Genomic DNA, 20834 nt, shown 5'->3' on the forward strand with positions numbered 1-20834 from the left:
TAATGAGTGGTGTACTAGCACTTGGTTAACTGTCGGTGGTAATGACGTAGCTGAGTACTGCATTAGAGGGGCAGTACAAACTCCCAGGAACAACAGCAGGTTCCCAACTGGAACAGGGCAGTGCCTGCCCACTCCTTTCTGTGGTAGAGGGACACCACTTGGCTACCCAGTCTGAGACACATGCTGTGATTTATTTCACTTGCAGATCCAGCCCACATGGGATCCTGAAACCTCTGTTCTGATGCAGCAGTGCTGTGTGCCTTTCCCACTCGTCCAACAGTGACCTGCTACCAAAGGTTTCACTACTTCCCCACTTCCTCAGTTCAGGCATTCTTCCCTTTTTGTACAATGGAAGGATTAAACCATTTCTCTCTTGATTCTCAGACAGGAGATCAACAAAGTTTGAGTTTTGTTGTTTTCTACAGAAAATAATACTTGTGTCGAGTAAAAGTGCAGATTACAGGTCAGTAGTAAAGAGTAAAGGGCCAGTATGAAAGTCTAGCCCAGACAATGGATCTGAAACAGGTGTTTCAGCCCTAATATGAGTGTGCCCTGTCCCTGGAGCTATCGGTATTTGCGATCTGCCGAGTGTGTGTCCATAACACCTACTGCTGGTGCCGCTCAGTCGCGGTTCGGTCCCAGCTCAGTCCCACTCCCGTTCCCTGCCCAATCCCAACCCGGTCCCAGCCCGGTCCCTGCCCGTTCCCAGCCCGGTCCCAACCCGGTCCCTGCCCGTTCCCAGCCCGGTCCCAGCCCGTTCCCTGCCCGTTCCCTGCCCGGTCCCTGCCCGGTCCCTGCCCGGTCCCTGCCCGTTCCCTGCCCAATCCCAACCCGGTCCCAGCCCGTTCCCAGCCCGGTCCCAGCCCGGTCCCAGCCCGTTCCCTGCCCGTTCCCTGCCCGGTCCCAGCCCGTTCCTTGCCCGGTCCCTGCCCGTTCCCAGCCCGGTCCCTGCCCAATCCCAACCCGGTCCCTGCCCGTTCCCAGCCCGGTCCCTGCCCGTTCCCAGCCCGTTCCCTGCCCGTTCCCAGCCCGGTCCCTGCCCGTTCCCAGCCCGGTCCCAGCCCGGTCCCAGCCCGTTCCCTGCCCGGTCCCTGCCCGTTCCCAGCCCGTTCCTTGCCCGGTCCCTGCCCGGTCCCAGCCCGGTCCCTGCCCGGTCCCTGCCCGGTCCCTGCCCGGTCCCTGCCCGGTCCCTGCCCGGTCCCAGCCCGGTCCCTGCCCGTTCCCTGCCCGTTCCCAGCCCGTTCCTTGCCCGGTCCCTGCCCGGTCCCAGCCCGGTCCCTGCCCGGTCCCTGCCCGGTCCCAGCCCGTTCCTTGCCCGGTCCCTGCCCGGTCCCTGCCCGGTCCCAGCCCGTTCCTTGCCCGGTCCCTGCCCGGTCCCAGCCCGGTCCCACCGCGGTCCCAGCCGCCCTCAGCTGGCCGAGGCGCTGCTGTCTCCTGCCGGACGGACCTGCGGGGCTCCTCCCGGGGTGTCCCCCGTGCCAAGCTCTGCCCTTTGCTCAGCCTACACGAGCTCTGGGTAGAAGAAGGAGATTGCATGTAGTCCGCTCACGCTCCGTGCAGTAACTATGCCTTACCAAGGGGAAAAGCTGCCCAGGGTTTCATTCCAGTTCTCTGCACAGCACCGGGAATCCACGGCAATCCAGTCACAGAACAAGGACAAGTACTGCTGCACACAGAGAAGTTGTGCAGACCAGCTGTGGGGCCCAGGTGCTCCTTGCTGATGTTGAGCATTATGCTGGGCTGGACCTGTGCCCTCTGAGCCTCGGGTGCTTTGTACCTGGACACTTGAGAAAGGTGTTTTTATTACAGAACTTCCATCTGCAGTGGGGGTTGATCATATTTACTTATCTCAAGAGCAATGATATGAGGCTGACTTTATTGGAAATGCCACATGAAAAAGACTAAATTTTTATTACTATTTGCATTCATTGCTTTTATAAACTTCTTTGGCTGCGTTGGAGCAGTTACAAGAGACAGAGCATCTTGCAAATGGTTGTGTATTTTTCATTATATTGTTGAATTACACCATTATCTAGAGAGTAAAGTGCATCCCTCAAGTTACAATGAGCTGTAATTTCATTGAAGGTTCCCGAGGATTTCCAGACCATGAGAGCAAAGCTACAGAAATTTAGTCACAGGAGCCAGAAAATTAAATGACAGCCCTTTTAATACTCAACTGGGAAAATGCTATTGCTCTGAGATACCTCAGGCTGGAGTGTCTGCTGTGGTGGAAATGCATGTGTTTTACCTTTTAAGGATATTTCAAGCCATAGTAACTATTCAAAGCCAACCCTAGCATGACTATATCCTTTCTTCCTCCTTTGACACAGAGGTTAGAGCCACGGGTATTTGGCAGCGGCAGTTGGTGGCTTTAGTCACGGCTGAAGGGGTCGTGACTCACGTGTGGGGGTCACATCCGTGCGGGGGTGTCGGTGTCTCAAGGCGAGGAGCCACAAAAGGGAGCTCACTCGTGGCTGCGCCATGGCTGTTCCCGAAGGGGCCGGACCCAACGGGAAGGGGAGACAGACTGGGCGAGCAGAGAAAAGCCGTGCTCGGAAGTGCGAGGAGAGCCCGGCACCGCAGTAGAGACCGAGAGCCGCCCGGAGCGCCCCCCGCGGGCGGGAACAGGAGCGGGAGCGAGCGCAACCCCGCCCAGCCCTCACGTGACCACGCCATCGTTGCTGGGCGAGGCCTCGGCGCGCAGGCGCGCTGGTGGGGGCGTGGCCTCCCGCCGGGCCCTCCTCCGCAGGTGACTGCACGGCGCGCGCCCAGCCCCGCCCAACGTACGACGTCACGCGGCCGGGCCGGGCGGTGGCGGCGCGCGGGGATGGAGCGGCCGCCGCTCGGCCGGTGAGTGACCGACGGACCGCGACCGGGAACGGAGAGGGAACGGGATCGGGAGCAGGGAGGGAGAACACTCGGAGCCGCGGGACGGGGTGAGGGGACCCCGCCGGACCGGCCCCGGGTGCGCCCATCGCGAGCGCCTCGCCCGTCCCCACACCCGCAGCTCGGCCGCGCTGTCTCTCGGTGCCGCCGCTCCTGCGGCCGGTTTAGGACCCTCTGGCCGATTCGCGGCCCCGCCGGCCCGCTCGCCCCGTTCCGGGCCGTCGTTCGGGGCGCAGGGCCCGGGCTGCGCAGGGCCATGTCGTGGCCCCTGCCGTGGCCCTCGCTGTCCTCCCCACAGCCCCCCCGGCCCCTCCCGGGGGCGGCCCCACGCACGTGTGGCCGGTGCGGGGGGTTCGCGAGGCACCGCCGCCGCCCGCGAGCTGATTTAGGGGTTACTGAGGCGTGCATTCGCTTCACCGATTCCTACTCGCCTTGGCTGTCTTTGATGAGATCGTTAAGACACGAATTATTTCATGGCGAAGTCAGAATTTGCCGGCTTAAAATCAGATGGTCATTGACAGGCCTTTAAAGAAAAGGAGCAGCTTCGAAGGTTTACGAGTGCCAAAATTCATGAGACTTGGAGCTGACGCTGTGACGTGTTTGCAGCTGCTGTCACTAGTGACACAGAAGTTCCTGGTGTGCATTAGTGACAAATGCAGTGGCCAGCGAAACTCCCATGGTGGGTGGAAGCATCTCTTTAACTGAAAAGCTCTATCAGTAGGAAAACCTAATGAGGCTTCTTGGTGGGTAGGAGCTGTAAAAGTCTGAACTGAAGGTACAAAGATCTGAGTGGAAAGGCTAGGGGAGGAGGAGAAAGAAGAGAGTAATGTAACTCCCACTGCATCAGTAAACAGTGTCCATCATCCACAAACATTAAAATCAGGTGTTCCTGCAGGTTGGAACCCCTTAGTAACAGTCCAGGCTGCTGGTGTGGTCACTGAAATAGTGATGCCTTGACCTGAGCCAGTGCCACTGGGTCTTCCTCAGCCCGGGGAGGGAGTGCTGCTGTCCCTGATGCTCACCAGTGACTGTCTTATTCAAGATTTACATGTGGCAGGTGACTTGATGTTTGATCACGATCCTTCTCTAAGGGTAAATTCTTCATCCATCTGGAGGTGTCTGGAGGCAAGGAAAGACTAGGAAGTACTTATTGGAAGGGCAGTTAGTGTCTTGGTGCCAAGGGACACTATTCCTTCTCTTGTCTGGGGTCAGTGGGGCTCCCCAGCTTGCAAGATTTGTGCTGCTCAGTAACTCCTCAGCCACACCAGTTTCTGGCACCAAATGAACAAATTTGTTGGAGCTTTGTATCCACTCTGTCTAGTTCTGTTGCTTGATAAACCCACCCAGCTGGTCTGGAAGCTATCCAAAACATGGAAGCAAACTGAAGACGGAGAAAGATCTACTTTGTGTGGAATTTGCTTTAGAAATAAATTGGAACTTCAGGTTCCATAAAGTTTGGGGTTTTCCCCCTCCATTTACCACATAAAAGTTGCTGAGTTTGGTTTTCTGAGCAGTTGTGTGTCATGGTTTGGGCTGTCTCACATCTTATTTAATCATGGCTGAAGTTCCTGTAATTAAAACCTATGTCTAATTCAGATACAAGGTAGAAATCATTGGAAGTCTACAGTTTTTGTTTCCGTGTGTTTAGAGATGTGCATTCTGCAGGAAATGGCTCGTATCTAGCAAGTCAGCTCCTCCACTGCTTGGGTGAATGGCCTGTGCCTGACTGTGAGCCAGCAACTGTGGCTGCACTGGAGTCAGGCAAACCTCATGTTAGTGTTTCCTCTGGTGTTTCTGAGAATTGTTTTTTGAAGCATTCAAAAAGACTTGGTGTTATAATACCTTGGGCTTGATTTCTAGGAATTTTTGCTTAGAGCTCTGGGGGAGGAGTCTTCCCTCTCCACTGGCTTCCCCAGCACATTTACTGGTATGGCGTGTTCTCCTCAGGTGGGTCTGTAGCTATCTGTCAGTGAGAGCTGGGCTTTGGCACCTGGATTCACCAAGTGCAAGGTGTTCCTCAGGTGAGCTGGCCAGTTGGCTGCCTCTTGATAGACCTGGAGTCTCCTCACCCTGAAATACAGGGAGTGGTTTTCACTGTGCCTGTCCCCTAAGGCCTGGTGAAGGCTGGTTGCTGTGGCATGCTGAATGCTGCTCAGCACAGAAGTTATGCACTCTCTGTGAGGGCTGGAGCTCCCAGGGACTTGTGTAACCTGTCTGGGGCCAGGAACAGGGTGGTGTCTCAATAGCCAGACTTGTTAAAGTGGTTTGTAGGCAATGAGCCCTGGGTGGCCCAGGTGACATCCAGAGGTCCCTTCCAAGGTCAGCAAATCTGTGAGCTCAGCACAGTGTTTTCTAGAGGATAAACTGGCATCTCTGGGAAAGAGTGAAGATGGCTGAATGAAATGGAATGTGAAGGTGGGAGGCTAGACTTGCGTCGTCTGCACTTCTAGAACCATAGTATTCAGCTATGATTAAATGCTTAAAATACTTAACTCCCCTAAGTTAGTAAGCAGTTGAGACCCTGGATATTGTCACAGCACAGTGAGCTGACTCTTTGGGCTTGAATTTAAGCTTCAAATTCTCAAAATTTTTCTTCCAGCCAAGTGTGTTAAGGAAAAAGGAAAGAAGTAAACAAGCATTTGTGTGGACTTAAACATGTTTTTGCAAAATTTAATGTCTTCATACTTTCAGAAGCATTTTATGGTAATGCAGATCTATTTGACTCTTTATAGAGAAGAATCTTACTCATGTACCAAAAATACAAAACACTTCTATCAAAATAAAATTGAGAACTTCGATTTGGAAGCTAGATCTGACACACCATGTGAAATGTAAACACAGAACAGGTCTCTGCCCCAAAGAAGTTTACATTTTATTAACTTAATTGAGAAGTTCAGAAGTTTGCCACCACTCCTGAATGTTTATGCTATGCAGGTACTCCCCAAGCATGTACTTTATGTGCATGCTGTGTTGGGGCTTCCATCACACTCTGTGTGGGTCTTCAATTTGGACAGTGGCTTAATCCTTTAGTCTGATGCTGGTCACACAAGCACTCCTGTGGGAAAATACCCAGTGATTATCAAGGCATTTGTTGATCTGGGAAGGTTTGTCTGAATCAGGGCAATCCATGATGTGATGTAGTGTTGCATGCTCTGATATGATCGAACATTTGAATGCTTTGAGGATTTCCCTCCTTGAGATAATTTATTGGGTTAAAGTAGTCAGAATATGAGGTAACTTCAGAGGCTGCTTCTTATTTATTTTAAATTTAATATAAATATAAAAATTACTTTATTTAATATTATAATATTTATAATAATATTTTAAATATAATATAAAAGAAACATTCTTATTTATTTTAAATATGTCAAAGCTAGCAGAAACCCTGTATTTCAAATGAGTTAATTATTTTCTCTGAAGGGGACTCTGAGTATGTGTGCTGTTCTATTGTTTATCAGATATTAATGGTGTTTCTTGTTATGCTTGTTAATTTTGGCAGGTCTTTCTCCTCTACAAAGAAGCTTTTTTGCCAAGATTTACTCTGAAAGTGACCTACAGTACTGACTGCAGATGTCTGCAAATGTAGAAGCTGATAAATCACATCTTCTTCCCTCCCCTGACTTTCCTGTTTCCTGTGGAATTTATACTTCTAAATTTTTTTAAAGTTAGATGTCTGTTGATGACATTTGGATTACAACTGTGACCATATCTATGCAAAGAGATGAGCTACCCTGAGTAATTTTGAGGTATGTATGCCTGCTATGACTTAGAACACATGGAAAGGAAAGGCCATCTGGTTAGGGCAAATAAAGCTCTAGGTGTACATATTCTAGATTTAGGCTGATGTGCACCATTTTCCATGGTTTTAGCAGTAGAGTATACATGTACACAGTGAGGTTGTAGGAGCACCAGAATACGCAGCTGGCATTGTATGGAGGGTGACCTTGGTTGAACATCCTGTGGGAGTACTCAAAAGATTTGTCTTGAGAAAAGCTGCATTCACTGCTCACCCATTAAGTTCCTAAATACCACCATGGTATGCAGAAATTTTCTTTGAGGTATGTGACAGACATGTAGTAGTCACTGAAATGCGCCTGGGAGACCGTGGTGGTTGCTCTATTTGCTTAGATAATGCACTCACATGAAGTTACAAAGTACTAGCCTTGAATTGGGAGACATCTGCAATGAAGGTTAGGAAAGAAGGATATTTTGCTTGCCTTCCTGTGCACAGGTGCTGGCACAATGGTCTCTGTTCCCAGAAAGGAGCAGTCTTGTTACACAATATGCCTGTGATGTACAAGAGTAGCAGAGCTGGGTGGGATTTGCCTTGTTGCTGTGTGGGTTTGTCCCTCCTAGGTAACAGGAGATGGACAACCCTGGCTATTTCTGCGGCATAGAAAGACACCAGCATGCACAGTTGTATTTTCCTGGAGGCTTTTAGTTTTCCATACATATTCCTGGAATAAACCTGGAATGGGGAAGCTGGCTAACTGCCTCTGTATGGGCTTAGAGGAGGCCAGTGTTCACTGATAACATCTGTTCCTTCTGTAAAGTACTTGGATGCAGTTGTCCCTTCTGTGATGTAGATGCCAATGTTCCAGGGCAGTGGTGGTCTTGTCAGTTAATGATGGGTTACAGTGAAAGTTACACCCAAACACACACCTCTCTGGCTTCCAGAAGAGACATTCATTAGTGGGTTTTGTTTAAAAAGGAAAAGTAATTCTGCTGAAAGTAGCTACCTGACTGAATTGTTCATCATGCCACATTGCTGCTGTACAGGATGTATTTAGCAGACAGCACACGTGCTTTTGTTGATAAGCTCCATTGATTCAGGCTGAGATGATACTGGAGGGACACAGATCTGACCTACCTCCCTGTCTGGCTTAAAACAGCCTGATGGTGTTCCTGTAACGGGAAGGCATGCCATGTTGCATGCATGCATGGGCCATGTTGCAGTGCTAGTGTGAACTGTGATGGGTAGCAAAGTGCTGTGTTTGGGAAGGGGATCCCTTACATGCGCTGAAGGAATTCCTCCATCATTTGCCTGCAAGCAGAGCTGGGGTTAGGGATTGGCATCTTGGTGAGATTCTCTATTACAAGTGGGTATAAGCTGGTGCAGCATACTTTAAATGTGTTTCTCAGTCTGCCTGGGCAGTGTTATTTGGCTGTGGCAATGTGCAAAAGTAGCATTGGGCACATAAGGAGGAGCATTATTTCCTGTAAGCTGCTTTCATGGAAACTGTAGGAACACACCAGGAGTGGTTTGCTGAACTGCCTATTGCCACCTTAGTGGTGCTTTATGCAGTGTACCAGGGATGTGGATTCTGTAACCCAACTTGGTGCATTTTTTTTTGTTGCATATAAGTAAGTTATGATCTCTGTAATCTTATGAATTAATAATACACATATCCAAAAAAAGCTGCCATTCTGTGAAAATAGAACAATTCCTGCAGTATCTCTGAATACCTGTAAGAATACATAGATTTCATGTCTCCCTGAGTGCATATCCCTAACCACATTATTATTCTTTGTTTCCTTAACTGTAAGATGTAGGTAAGACCTACCTTTGTAAAACATTCAGTTTCATGAAAAACCTAAGTGTTGCAGTTTAATCATTAAAACTCATGTAATTAAAAGTGTATACTAAAGTGTGGAGTGATAAGGCGATTGAGTATAAGATAAAGTTTTCTTTTGATGTAAAGAAGTGGTCTGAAAGGTGAAATTGTGTATATTAGAGAACATTGCATTAAAACTGCTCTACAGGGTGTCTAAAAAGTTCAAGGAGCATTAAAGGATGCTGCAGTGTTGATGAATGGTACTGCCTTTAATTCAGCTGGTGGGATGGGTTATGATAGGAAGTTTGCAGATACCTACTTAGTTTCTTCAGGCATAAATTTAGCAAATTTCAGTATATTTTGGATTTGTGTGAGCTGACGGTGTCCTTAACAAATCCCATAGTGGCCTTTGTACTGAAGCTGTTGGCTATTACTTTCCTGGAAGCCAGTTGCTGTGGTGATTATCCTGAGGGCAAATAAATGTGTTTTTCATGATTCCCAGTTATACTAGTTTTGAGCAAAAGGACTGTGGCCTTTTCTGGGATCACTGGAAGTGCTGCACCCATAGCCCTTCATGTTTGTAAATCACTGCCCGCTGAACAAGCCTCTCACGTTTTAGTGGATCAGGGTCATAAGGGGTCGGTGTCACTTGTCTGTGAGAAGCAGTGAGTGTCCTTGCTGTGATCCTGAGGTTGAATAGCAGTTAGAATGGAGAAATGAGCAAAGAGTGACTTTGGGTCAGAATCTGTTAAGACTGAACTTAGCCCATTCAGGTGGCTGCCTGACTAGTAAGGCAAAAGCTCTGTTGGTGAAAGCTAGTCCCTCTAAGGTGCGTGGGGCTGTGGTCCTTCCCTGTGCTGGTTTTCAGCTGGGGTAGCCTCTAGCTCTGGTTGCTACGGATTAATATTCAGTGTTTTGTGGAGGAAGATACTCTGTATATGTGAGCCTTTGCATAACAGACTAACTTGGTTAAGTTTGACTGCTTGGGCTGCAGAGCACCTGCAGAGAAGAGCAGAGGGGGAGGTGTATGAGTGGCTGCTTGCTGCTCTGCAGAGCGAGCGATTCCTGTGCTGGTCATGCTTTTCCTGCGGGAATTAGTTCTCAGCTGGTTTGTTGTGCTGAAAGGTTTGGTTCTGGTTTACCCAAGTCCTTTAAATGCTTCAGGTGCAATTCTAGTCTGTGGGAGAAGTACTGGGTCCAATTCTATACAGTCTCTTGATTAATAACATATTAATAGGGCCAGGTGAAGAATTTTGTAGGTGATGCAAGATGGGAAGTTGATAGACCTGATGAATCTGTTGCCATTTAGAGGCATCTGGGTAGGCTTGAGGAGTAGGCAGGCAGGAACCTCACAAGGTTCAACAAAGGGAAACAGGAAACTCTGCACTTGGGGAGGACCCACCCTGTGTGGCTGGTGTTTTAAAACTGCCCATGTATCTGTACTGGGGGCCTGACCAGCTGCAAAGCTGCTCTGCAGCAAGCAAACAGGTGTTCTGGCAGAAACCCAAGTTGCACAACGGCTCTGTAAGGAGCCATTAATTTGGGTCTTGGTTTTGGCTCTGATCATAAGCCTGCACCTTCTCAGTGGTAACTGAAATTCAGCCTTATTTCAAATAAGACTGCTCCCTTTTTGTGCTGCTTTGGGTAAAGATTTGTGGATTTTTTTTATGTGGACTCTGCCATGAATGTAGGAGGAAACATTCTGATTTTGGCTGAGGTTTTAAATCCAAGACTACTTGATTCCCATTGGCAACAAAGTAGTCAAGCCCAATTTCTTTATACCAAATTACTGTCTCTGTGCAGCTGGATGTGGAGGTGGATATTGAAGAGCAGCATATTTGTGAGTGGATGCTTTGCTGTGCTGTGTTTGTGCAGTTTGTGAGTGTCTCTAAAATGCATTATAAAATCTAATAGAAGAAAAGGACTGTAGATGTGCATCAGTATTTTTATTGCAGAGGTCCAAAAAGTGAGCAAAGCAAGGAATTCACAAGTCTCTGTGGTAGAAAATGGATGGCTAACAGAGGTCCTGTTCCAAGTGGTGTTGCTCTGAGGGGATAGAGTGTTGTGGCTGTGCTGGGCTGGTTCCTTGGCACCTGAAAAGAGGCCTGGCAGCTTGTCTGTGTGCTGCAGGGCAGGTGTCCATGGCTCTGCTCACACGGTGTCTGTGAGATACACAGGCCAGGCTGATGATGTTCCTACCCGTTAGGGTACATAGGATTGCAGTTATAGTGTTCCTTGTCTCAAGCTCTGCTTGAACCTGCCTGGGACTGGGAGAAGTGGGTGTAATGAGTCGAGTCAAAACACTTTATGCACATCTGTTGACCGCTGATAACAGATTTTTGACACTGAGAGCAGGTAAGGAGGTGCGGATGGGGTAGTCTTACTGATAGGTCCTCCCAGCCTCCTGCAAGGGCTGACTGAAGGGCTTCAAGCAGTGTTTGATAGGCAACCCAAACATCTTGTTTGTAGTCCTGCAGGGAGTAATGTGCTAATGCTCGATTAGAAAAGGCTATGGAAACAAACCAACCCCAGATTAAGGCCACTCCATTATAATAATACAGTTTTTTAAGAGTCTCACTTAAGTGAAAGCTCCCCTAGGCTAGCAGTCTTGAAGAAGGATCAGGAGGGAGAGTTTTCTTCTGAAGAGCAGGATGAAGCTGTCAGTAGTTGAACAGCATAAATGGTTGGAGCATTAACAGTGACTATTGACTTCTGTTTGGAATTTGTCTTGCCAGATTTGTGTCACGTTTTAAACAATACCGAGAAAAAAAGAGCTGGTTTTGAGTCATCAGGGGGAGTATTTTACCAATCTGTGCTAGGTTAGTTCTACTTTCTTCTTTTACTGTAAAGTCATTGTAAATATGATACTTTCCAAAATTCAGGGCTAAGAGTACATGTTAAAATCACACATAGTGTGGGGTGTGGGTTGGTGGTAGATGATATCTTTCTTTACAAGCCTGCTAATTTAACTTGTTTTAACCTCCTTACAACTGCAAGCCTGGAATAAAAACCTTTGTTTTAGAACCAGTTGCTAAATCCTGCCAGCTTCTCTGCTGGCATCATCACAGATAATTCTGCTAGGAGTGAAAATGAGAGGCCATCTCTTATTTTCTTTGTATTGCTAGCATCTTGGAAGTCTCTCTTTAATGCCAGAAATAGCTGTAGTATAACCTTTTGTCTTCCCTTGGAAGTGAATTGAAAATACCTGTATTTTCACTTTGTGGTTCTCTTGTTCCTGACATTTGAGCCAGCTTTGACACACAGAAAGTGGCAGTGTCTCTTGGCAGACAGGCAGTGAGGAGATAAGAGCAGCTTTGATCTCTCCCTGCCACTCCTTCCTCTCCTGGACAGATCCTGCCAAAATTCTTGGCGTGGCCTAGTATTGTTGGATATTTCCAGAGACTAAAGAATCAGATCCAGATAATGCAAATGTTAATAGGAAAAGTCAATAGTAAAAGTGCAACTGACCACAAAATATTTGAGATGTGTCAAGGAATTAAATCCATTCTTTGTGGAAGACCAGACCCATTGTTTTGAATATTTGCTTAACACTTCTTCAGTCTTTTCCTTTAGGGACGGTAGTTTCTCTGTTTGGAAAATGCAGTATTTGAACTGTGGAAGTGAAGTGACTTGTATTCTGATGAGTCCTTGCTGAAGCTCACGTGAATTCCTGTTTCTGTAGCTGTTGTGGCCATAGCATCAGATTGGAGGTTTTTGAGAACACCATTTTGGAGTAATTGCGTACTCTGTATACTTCCTCTCTCTAATCTTGTCCCAAAGTTGTTATAACTGGGTCTGTGGTCAGATTTGTCCCTCAGTCCTGTCTTCCTTCAAATAAGAGAAGATTTTTTTTGTATTGGTTCATATCACAGCCCTAGAAATATCTGTGCCCACAAAAGCTAAAATGGGATGCTGTGCTGTGGTTCTGAAAGTGTGCCCTGTGGGACAAAATAGGTTGGAAATTCCTTAAACTGCTATTTCTGTTGTACTTCTTGCATTGGAAAGGACATCTTCAGATCTCTGCTTGGACTGTGGCTGGGAATGTCTCTTCAGTGTTCTCAGTGAAGCCCTGGGTTCAGACAAAAAAATTTCACGAAAATGTATATGATGTATGTAATTGTCAATGTCAACTAATCAGAAGACTCTAGTTATTTAACATTCATTTAGCTTTCTTGAAGCACTGGTTTTATTAATTTGATGGAAAATAGCCTATATGTAGCCTTTTCCAGGAAAGAATATTTTTAAGTGGTTTGAGGAGGTTCCAGTTATACTGCTATTCATGGTTCATAAATGAATCTGAAGGTAGTAACAGGAGAATTCATGGAAGTATAACATTAACCCTTTAAGAGTAAATTTTAAGTTTGTTTCTCTGCTGTTAAAGTATCACATAACCTTTAGGCAGCTTCTTGATGTTTCTGTGGGGGGCTTTTTCACCTGAAAACCAGGGAAATAATAGTAATTCAGCATAATGTAGGAGCATTCCAAGGGTGAATTCACAGACTGCTCACAGGTTATGGTAATATAATCCTAGAACTACATTATGTAGCTAAGGAATTAATTAAGGATGAAGCTCTGCTAAGCTAGGGAATCAGCAGCATTGCCCCACGGTCAGACTCCATGGCACACCAGCTCTAGATGCAGCAGAGCAGTTGGGAAGGGCTTCTGATAAATGGACAGGTCACCAGCTATAGAAATACAGCTGAAACGTTTTGCTTTGGTTTTCACATGAGGTTTTAACATATTGCAAACTCTGAATGATAGTGTATTGGTACGTCTGCATGGTTAGTAATTTTGGAGAAGTCTTGATCTTTACTTGATAGCTTTGATTCAAATAGTGTAACCACTGAATTACTGAATGTTCAGAGAGGAGTGGAAAAGATGTCAGTGGCTATTGGTTGTACTGCAAAGCAGCAGAACCATTTCTGAGAACCAGTCACTCAACTTTAAGCTGCTTTGAGTTATTATTCAAATAAACATGGAAAATAGGCTCATCTTTGATGTTGTCTGTGGTACTCAGATGTAAACTCCTAACTTTGCAGAAGTACCAGCAGTTTTTAGTCTACATTGACAGCAGTGGGCACGCAATACTTCCCATAGGGCATCAGTAATGTAGAGGTTGCCCACAGGTGATATTGAAGGTACTCGAGTCTAATGTGGGTGTACTCAGGTAGATGCTTCTTAATAAGAAATTGAAAGGAGAAAGGGATCTGTCACTCACTAATAGAATGTTTGGCAGATGCTCTGTGAGTGACAATAAGTGAAGTTTTTCTTATGTACAATATTATTTGAGCTTTCAGGAGCATAAACTGTGTACATTAGTTCTGCTGGTCAGCAGTATTAAATACGAAGTTATAGGAAGGAACTGTTTCAACAGGGTGTGGATATGAGAAGAGGCTGATGTTGAAAGATCACCTTCTGGTATGTCTGAGCATGCTGCCCTTGCACATGTGAACCATTAATGGATACAGTGGTAGAAATGGTGAACTCTTTTTGGTGTGCCAAAGCATAAAATCATCTGCTGATGAAGCCTTTGAAGTTGCTATTTGTTAATGTGTATGGGAAGGCATGGGAAAAAGTGACTCTCCCTCCCCACCCCTGCTCCAGAGAGGAGGAGGACAACTCTTAATGTCTGAGTGACCTCAGGGATCTGCTCTCACTCCTTTTTCCTTGTAACATACTCACCTCTAACAAACAAGTGCCTGGACTGTGTAGAGGTGTTTTAGGCTTGTGAGGATTTTAGGAGAAACATTTCATGTTTTGTATGGGATCAGACACAGTGCCATTTTTATCCTTGAATATCTTAAAAATCATGTAATTCATACCTAAACACATTGACAGCCTTTTCTTTTAACAGCTCTCTCAGCCGTACTCCCTTTTTGGTCTTGGCCTGGGGAGGGTCTTTGTGTATCTATATGTCATATTTGTGGTTTTTCTTTCAGACTTCAGTAAAATTAAAAAACATATTTTCTTGGGTGAATTTTGGAGGAGGAGGATGAGAAAGAATTATGTATGTGAAACTGTAGGTACCTTTTCCATTAAAATTAGTATTGTTTTCTGTTTTATTTTGCCTGTGTTCTGCAATTTACCTAAGGTATTTGTATTTAATTATTTATATGTCTTCTTCTTCCATTCCGGCCCAAATTTTCCACTCAGAGTTTTTCAAAATTGTCCCATTGTAATAGCTGAATGTACACATTTCTCCACATATTGGGTAGTCATGTTACTATCCAGTTGTTTTCTTGAGTCAAATTACTTACTCTGTTACTGGTGTCTTTGTCTTTAAGTGTTTTCCAGATGACAGTTCCCTTGAATCTCACACCCATTCTGGTTTCTCGTGAGTTCTTTTTTCTGATAGGATTAGCTGTCTCTCTAGCTTTTGCTCCTTATTTGCGCTACTGAGCAATGATGTTTGTAAAATATCCTCCTTTGGATATAAATTACTTGCTAGGGTGCCCAATTCCTGTAATAGGTGGTTTTCCAGTGTGTGACTGTTGCCTCTTCAGTCTTTCTTGCTGAACTGTTTGCCTGGATACAGATTCCATTTTGGGATGGGTATCTGAAAATAATCTGGGATTTCTCAAACTAAGCTGGGCTACTTCTTAGTAAAAATTACTTCTATTCTGAAACAACTGAAAAATGCTTTTCTTTTACCAAATAGGATGAGTGGGAAGCATCTTGTCCCTATTATTCCTGCTAACTGTGATAACAAGTCTTTAATGAGCTGTTAAATTGACCTGTTTATGGAATAAAAGAAATGTGAGGTTTACATAGGTAATTTTACTTCAGCATTATTGTTAAGGGTTCATGGTGTTCAAATATGACATAAGTAAGAGGTATTTGAAATATTCTATGAAAAGGCAGGATTTTTCCTGTTTCCTTTCCTTGAAAATAATTTTTATTCCCTATTTCTGCAGTCCTGTACTCTTTGTTTCTTAAACAAGCACTTCAGCTGAAGATAAATCATCTCTAAACTGGTTTTCAATGGTAGCTTCAGAGTTTTCTTTGTTTACAAGGAACTGTGGTTTTGAAGGGAATTAATTAAGCTTATTAATTTCAGCATTCACATGAATAAAGTCTAACTAAAATCTGATGGGCTGAAGTCTTTTTAGACTGATACTTGTCAAATTTTTTTAAATGTCTATGTTAAAAAGTATTTGATAAAGAAATGCGAAAGAGTGGGAAGAGTCTGCAGAAAAAAATTAAAGTCAAGATCATGTCTATGCTTTGTAAGTACCAGGAAGTGAATGAATTTTTATTAGCCCTGTGCAATAGTTTCTCAAAGTCCAGAAGAAAATGGAGCTGCTGACAGAAAAGTGGTGGTGTGTCAGTGAGGGGACAGTACAGGTAGTTTTGCTGATGCCTCTCAGTGCCCACCTGTGGGCACTCTGGGACACAGACTCTGTGGCAGTTGTGGAACAGCTTGAGCCAAAAGCACACAGGATCTGCAGGGACCTGTAGTGCTGTAGGTCATATCTCTGAAGACCTTGCTGACAAAAGCTTACAGTTACTATAAATAAAAAATAACATTAAAACTTTAAAAAAAGATGAAAAATAGAGTGACTGAAGTTCTGTTTGTGACATGTCATGTGACCAGTACTTCACACATTATGCTTTGTTCTCCATTCGTGCTAATATAGAAATGGAATTTCTTCTATATGGAGATCTTTTTGAAAAAATGTATTAATTCATTTTTTCTAAGTTCTTAATTTTGCTGTCATCACTTTTTTCATATTCTAGCATCCCACTTCAGTGGATCTGATCTTTCTTCCTCTCTTGCTGTCTTGGAGGTGGGAATCTGATGTGGAATAAAACAGTCAAAATGTGCCAGTTGTGCAGAGTTCTTGTAGTGTTCCTCTGAAGATAGTGTACTCCCTGTTTTCAAGAACCGGTTGAGTTAATTTGGAAAATTCTGGCTGTGTTTCAGACTGGTCTGTGAGGCTGGCTAGAGAAATGCAGTCACCATGTCTGCTCTCAGCTGTCCTTCTGTCTCCTAGCCTTGTCTGACCTGGCCTTTGGTACACTTGTGTGAGTGTACAGGCAGGAGCTGCCGGGGGACAGCCGCTGCCATGAGCTGTGGCAGCTGTGTCCGAGTGCTCACAGCATTTACCTCCTGTGAGGTGAATGCCAGGGAAATAAGAGCCAGCTGTTTGACCTGCGCTGGGAGTGTTGAATGACTAAATAGGAGAAGAAAATAAAATCTCTAAGGTGCAGACTGACCTTGCACGCTGCATCCCTGGCATCTTCCTCTGCTTTCAGCATGACCTAGTGGCCATAAACCCTGAGAAAAAATACTCTTTCATGAGAACTTATTGATTAACTCTACAAGATTCAGTTTCAACTTCAGTCATATTTGTATCCCTTTAGTTATTTGAAAGAGTTTGAAATAGGACAGCTTCCAAGGATGCTTGCATTTCAATGAAAAAAAAAATTACAAAAAAAAATAAAAATACTGAAAGTTGGTATCATGCTCTTACTTTGCTGTTCACATATATATCTTTCCTCCCATTTCCAGAATTGTATCTCATACCAAATTTCTTTTGCAGTTCTGTTCAGTGGAGGTACTGCTGTGGGTCAGCCATGCTAAAGGGCAAATGATGGAGGCAAGTACAAGTTTATCTTTCACTGTTACCTAATGTTGGTTTTACCAGTTTTTCCTTTTGAAATGTTTTGTTTCCCAGGGCTCCTGGGAAATAATTGCACAAATGTAGGTCTGTATTAAAATATTCTGGGATGTAATAATGTTATAACATCTGCTCAGTTTGCTGTATACAGAATTGTGATTTTTGTTCCTGATCTAGTATATTCTTGTACAAATAAGAAATGTATGTTTTTGAACTATAAAGTATTCTTTCCTCCCACTAACAGAATATAAAGATGGTTATAAGTAGAGAAAACAAAAGTGAGCACAAAAGTTGAATCCTAATGCAAATAAGTGTGCTAATTAATTCTGAATAATCACAGTTCTTCACACTTAAAAGTATTTTTTTTTCCCCAAAAGTAGATACTAGAACAGGTAAGTAGTTGTAAGGCTCTTTATACCAGATGTGTAATTTGCAAAGCTCATTTCAGGCTCACAACAGACTGACCCTGTGGAAATAGAAATAGGGAATGACTACAAAGCTCTCATTTAGGAGCCTCTCAGAGACCATATAATTTCAGAAATCTGTCCCAGGATACACAGGGGTGGCCATGCCTTGTTTGTGAGCTCACTGTGGGATGGTAAATTGACATAGGGTTAATTTAAGCAGGGTAGTTTTTTCTAGCAGATAATCCATGGAAGTCTAGTTAGATTCAAGTGGTGTTCTTTAAGACCAACAACATTACCAGTGATAATGTGGATAGAGAGCATGTAGGAGGTCGAAGAGCTCCTGGCTGGAGAGTATACTGGTCTTCTTAGATAATAACTGCAGTTCTTCAGTGAGTCCTGACTGAAAAATAAACACTGAGTGAACTAGCCAAAATGAAAAAGGCAGTTATGGGTCAGCTGTCAGGTTTGTATTTTATACGCCAGATAGTTTTGGGACTCTTGCTTTTTTAGATGGTGAGTTTTGTTCACTGAACCATCTGGTCTGTTGGTTAAAAATGAGCATCTAATTTTGCATTTTTTTGTCCCAAAACATAAATTGAGTGGAGACCTGTAGTCAGACTTTCTGTAAAACTTTCTGTAAAACTGTAAACTCTGTAAAAGTTGTTACCTGAGGGAGGAAAAAAAAAACATTAAGAAAGAACAAGCTTAAAAGCCAAAGCATACTACTAGACATAAAGACACTTGAATTCATTTAAGAAAGTGTTAAATATATGTCGTTGGCACATCTTTTTTTCTTCCACCACACAATTGCTGCATGAATGTAGGTAAATATATTTTTCTTGGATGTAGTTTATTCATTTGCATTTAATGTGTTACTGCTTAAACTGGCCAGTACATTTAGACTCAATGCTTGTAGCATCTTCAAAGTACTGAGATAAAATCCTGCATGATTTCAGTGTTCTGCTTTCTCTAAGTACTGAGTTTCTTCTTGCCTTCAACTGATAGCAGTAGCACTTGAAAAAAAGAGAGAGACGGGCGGCTCTTCTGCTATTTTTGGATGGCAGTTTGGAAAGCATTCTGGAATATCTGTTTAACCCATTGTGTTAGGCTTCAGATGCACAAATTTGAGAGTACTCCAATTGTAAACTTAATGCATTATGTTTCTGCAGCTGTTTTAGCATAGAAGTGAACACTCTCAAATCCCAAATATGCTGAGTTTCAAGTAATTCTTTTCTAAAGCATAAACTCCTTTCTGCCAAGATTGAGGTAGACTTCTGTGAACTGGTTCTTGTATTTATAGAAGCCTAATCAAAGTTTTCTCCTGCAGAAAACAGTGGTCAGCTTCTGAGCATGTGATCTCATGGTGCTGATGTAAAACTCTTTCAGTTATTGTGTCCTTCCTGCCTCCCTCCCTCCCTTCCTTCCCTGTATCTTTGCTGACCTTCTCCCATAGTGGTTGCACTGTTGTATAATCCAGGCCTGCCTGAGCCCAGGGAAAGACTCAGGTTGAGCTCTCCAAGAACAGCTGTGCAGTTCCTGTGCCAGAGGCTGAACTGCACATACCTGCTGCTGATCCCTTGCAGATTGGTTGCTTAACCTACTTTTCAAAAGGCATTCTTGTTTCCTCTGAGAGCTATGGACAAGAGTTTGCCAATTGAAAGCGTTTCACTAGCCTATTCTTGCTTGAAGACGGATTTTCACATCTAGTTTCCGGTGCCATCATGGATGCTGGCTGTAATAAACCATTTCTCACTATTTGGAAATTAATAACTCATTTGGAACTGTTCTGGTTGTTTGCATGTATTAAATGTTGTTAAGTTAGGGTCTTTGTATCAGATCTTTGTCAAAGAGCAAAATTAATTCTGCCAAAGTGACTAACGTGCTCTTCAGAAGTTTAACCTCATATTCTGTTAGATGTTATTATGGGCTCGTTTTAAATAAACAAAACCCCACTGATTTCTCCTTGCTTCTCCCCCTTTTGAACAGTTTCTGCCTTTCTTGCTTTCCTGCACCCTCTGTGCTGGGCTTCTCCCCCCAGGCAATGAGTGACTTGTCTCACACAAGCTTCGGCTTTAGCCTACAGCCTAGATGCAACTAATGCCACGTGGAGGGGTGCTCCAAGGACTGATGCATTTTATTTTGTTAACAGCATGTTTTGAGCTTTGGATTTTTAACCCACACTTGCTGCATGGATGTATAATAATGACTACTCTTTTGTTTAACATTAGATAAGCATGAGATCACCGTGGCACAGCTGCATGTGTAGTCATTCTTGAAGCAATTACACACCTAATTGGCTGGCAATCTTGGCATTTTCAAAATAAACACAAGCCTTTTAAGAAAGGGGACGTATTTATGTATGAATAGTCAAATAAACTTGTTGGGTGTCATCAATGGAGCCGTCTGGCATTGAACAGTTGTCTGATGACCCTGATCCTGGAGGCAAATCCCAAGATCAAGAGACCAAAAAACAACATGAATCAGAGCAAAAATTATCCAAAATAACGCATAATGCTTTGGAGAACATTAATGTCATTGGTCAAGGCTTGAAGCACTTGTTCCAGCATCAGCGCAGGAGGTCGTCTGTTTCTCCTCACGATGTCCAGCAAGCTCAGGCTGAGCTGGAGTCTGACCTGGATTTGGAAAGCCAAAGCGTCTGTGCTGAAATTGATGGTGTCTCCACCCACCCCACAGCTCTGAACCGGGTGCTTCAGCAGATCAGAGTGCCTCCCAAAATGAAGAGAGGGACCAGCCTGCACAGCAGGTGGGGCAAGGGAGATGCCCCGAAAGGAAGCCCGCAGATCAACAGGAGGTCTGCTCAGGATATTCAATCGGGACGGCCCAGATCATCATCCACTACAGATGCTCCCACAAACTTGTCTGTGATGGAGATTGCTTCTTCTATCTATGTAGGTGGAGAGGAGGCCGCAGCAGCTGCAGTAAGTTACTCAGATTTATCTTTGATCTTTATCATCTCCTTGTATGTTTTCTTAAGCCCTTTGAAATCTTGTTTTGAAAAGCAGGTTTCTTTCAGCAAATTCAAATGGTGATGTATTCAAAAGCTTCTTCAGTGGTGAAGCGAAGAGCTTAAAAGATGCAAGCATTAGTCATTTTCTCACATGGCAGGTGGCTGATTTTATATGTATTTGATCAGTGAAATGAGAGCTACGTTTGAAACACATTAGATTGTTTGGATGGCACACCACAGTCAAACAAGGAGTGACAGGCTGAGTAGCAGCCAGAGTAGTCCTCCTTGGCAACTGTTAACTAACTAGCTCCTGCAACTAAACCTTCCATTTACCTAGATGGCTATTTTAATTCCTCTCCCATTTTCTTGTGTATTTTATAAAAGTGAAGAATTCCAG

General features: G+C 44.4%; 2 protein-coding genes across 22 annotated transcripts in view; both read left to right on the forward strand.

The window, feature by feature from the left end:
* The first annotated feature begins 205 nt into the window (after positions 1-205).
* LOC111934902 (uncharacterized) lies at positions 206-2064 on the forward strand. Its single transcript, XM_086846188.1, has 2 exons — positions 206-686; positions 743-2064. The coding sequence occupies exons 1-2, from the start codon at positions 542-544 to the stop codon at positions 1561-1563; spliced, it is 966 nt and encodes a 321-aa protein (XP_086702314.1). The 5' UTR covers positions 206-541; the 3' UTR covers positions 1564-2064.
* A 756-nt stretch (positions 2065-2820) lies between these two features.
* TMCC1 (transmembrane and coiled-coil domain family 1) overlaps positions 2821-20834 on the forward strand; it is a 76421-nt gene continuing 58407 nt past the window's right edge. For 2 of the 21 annotated variants that reach the window (XM_086846126.1, XM_086846130.1), the window contains exons 1-4: positions 2821-2936; positions 6386-6632; positions 16985-17041; positions 19698-20408. In XM_086846126.1, coding sequence (XP_086702252.1) covers positions 19863-20408 — 546 coding nt within the window. In that variant the 5' untranslated portion in view covers positions 2821-2936; positions 6386-6632; positions 16985-17041; positions 19698-19862. Of the gene's footprint in view, positions 3566-6385; positions 6633-16984; positions 17042-19455; positions 20409-20834 lie in introns of all 21 variants that reach the window. The other 19 variants (XM_086846133.1, XM_086846135.1, XM_086846125.1 and 16 more) reach the window with 12 other exon arrangements.

Source organism: Cyanistes caeruleus, chromosome 11, assembly GCF_971803275.1.
Source record: "Cyanistes caeruleus chromosome 11, bCyaCae1.hap1.1, whole genome shotgun sequence".
Classification (NCBI taxonomy): domain Eukaryota; kingdom Metazoa; phylum Chordata; class Aves; order Passeriformes; family Paridae; genus Cyanistes; species Cyanistes caeruleus.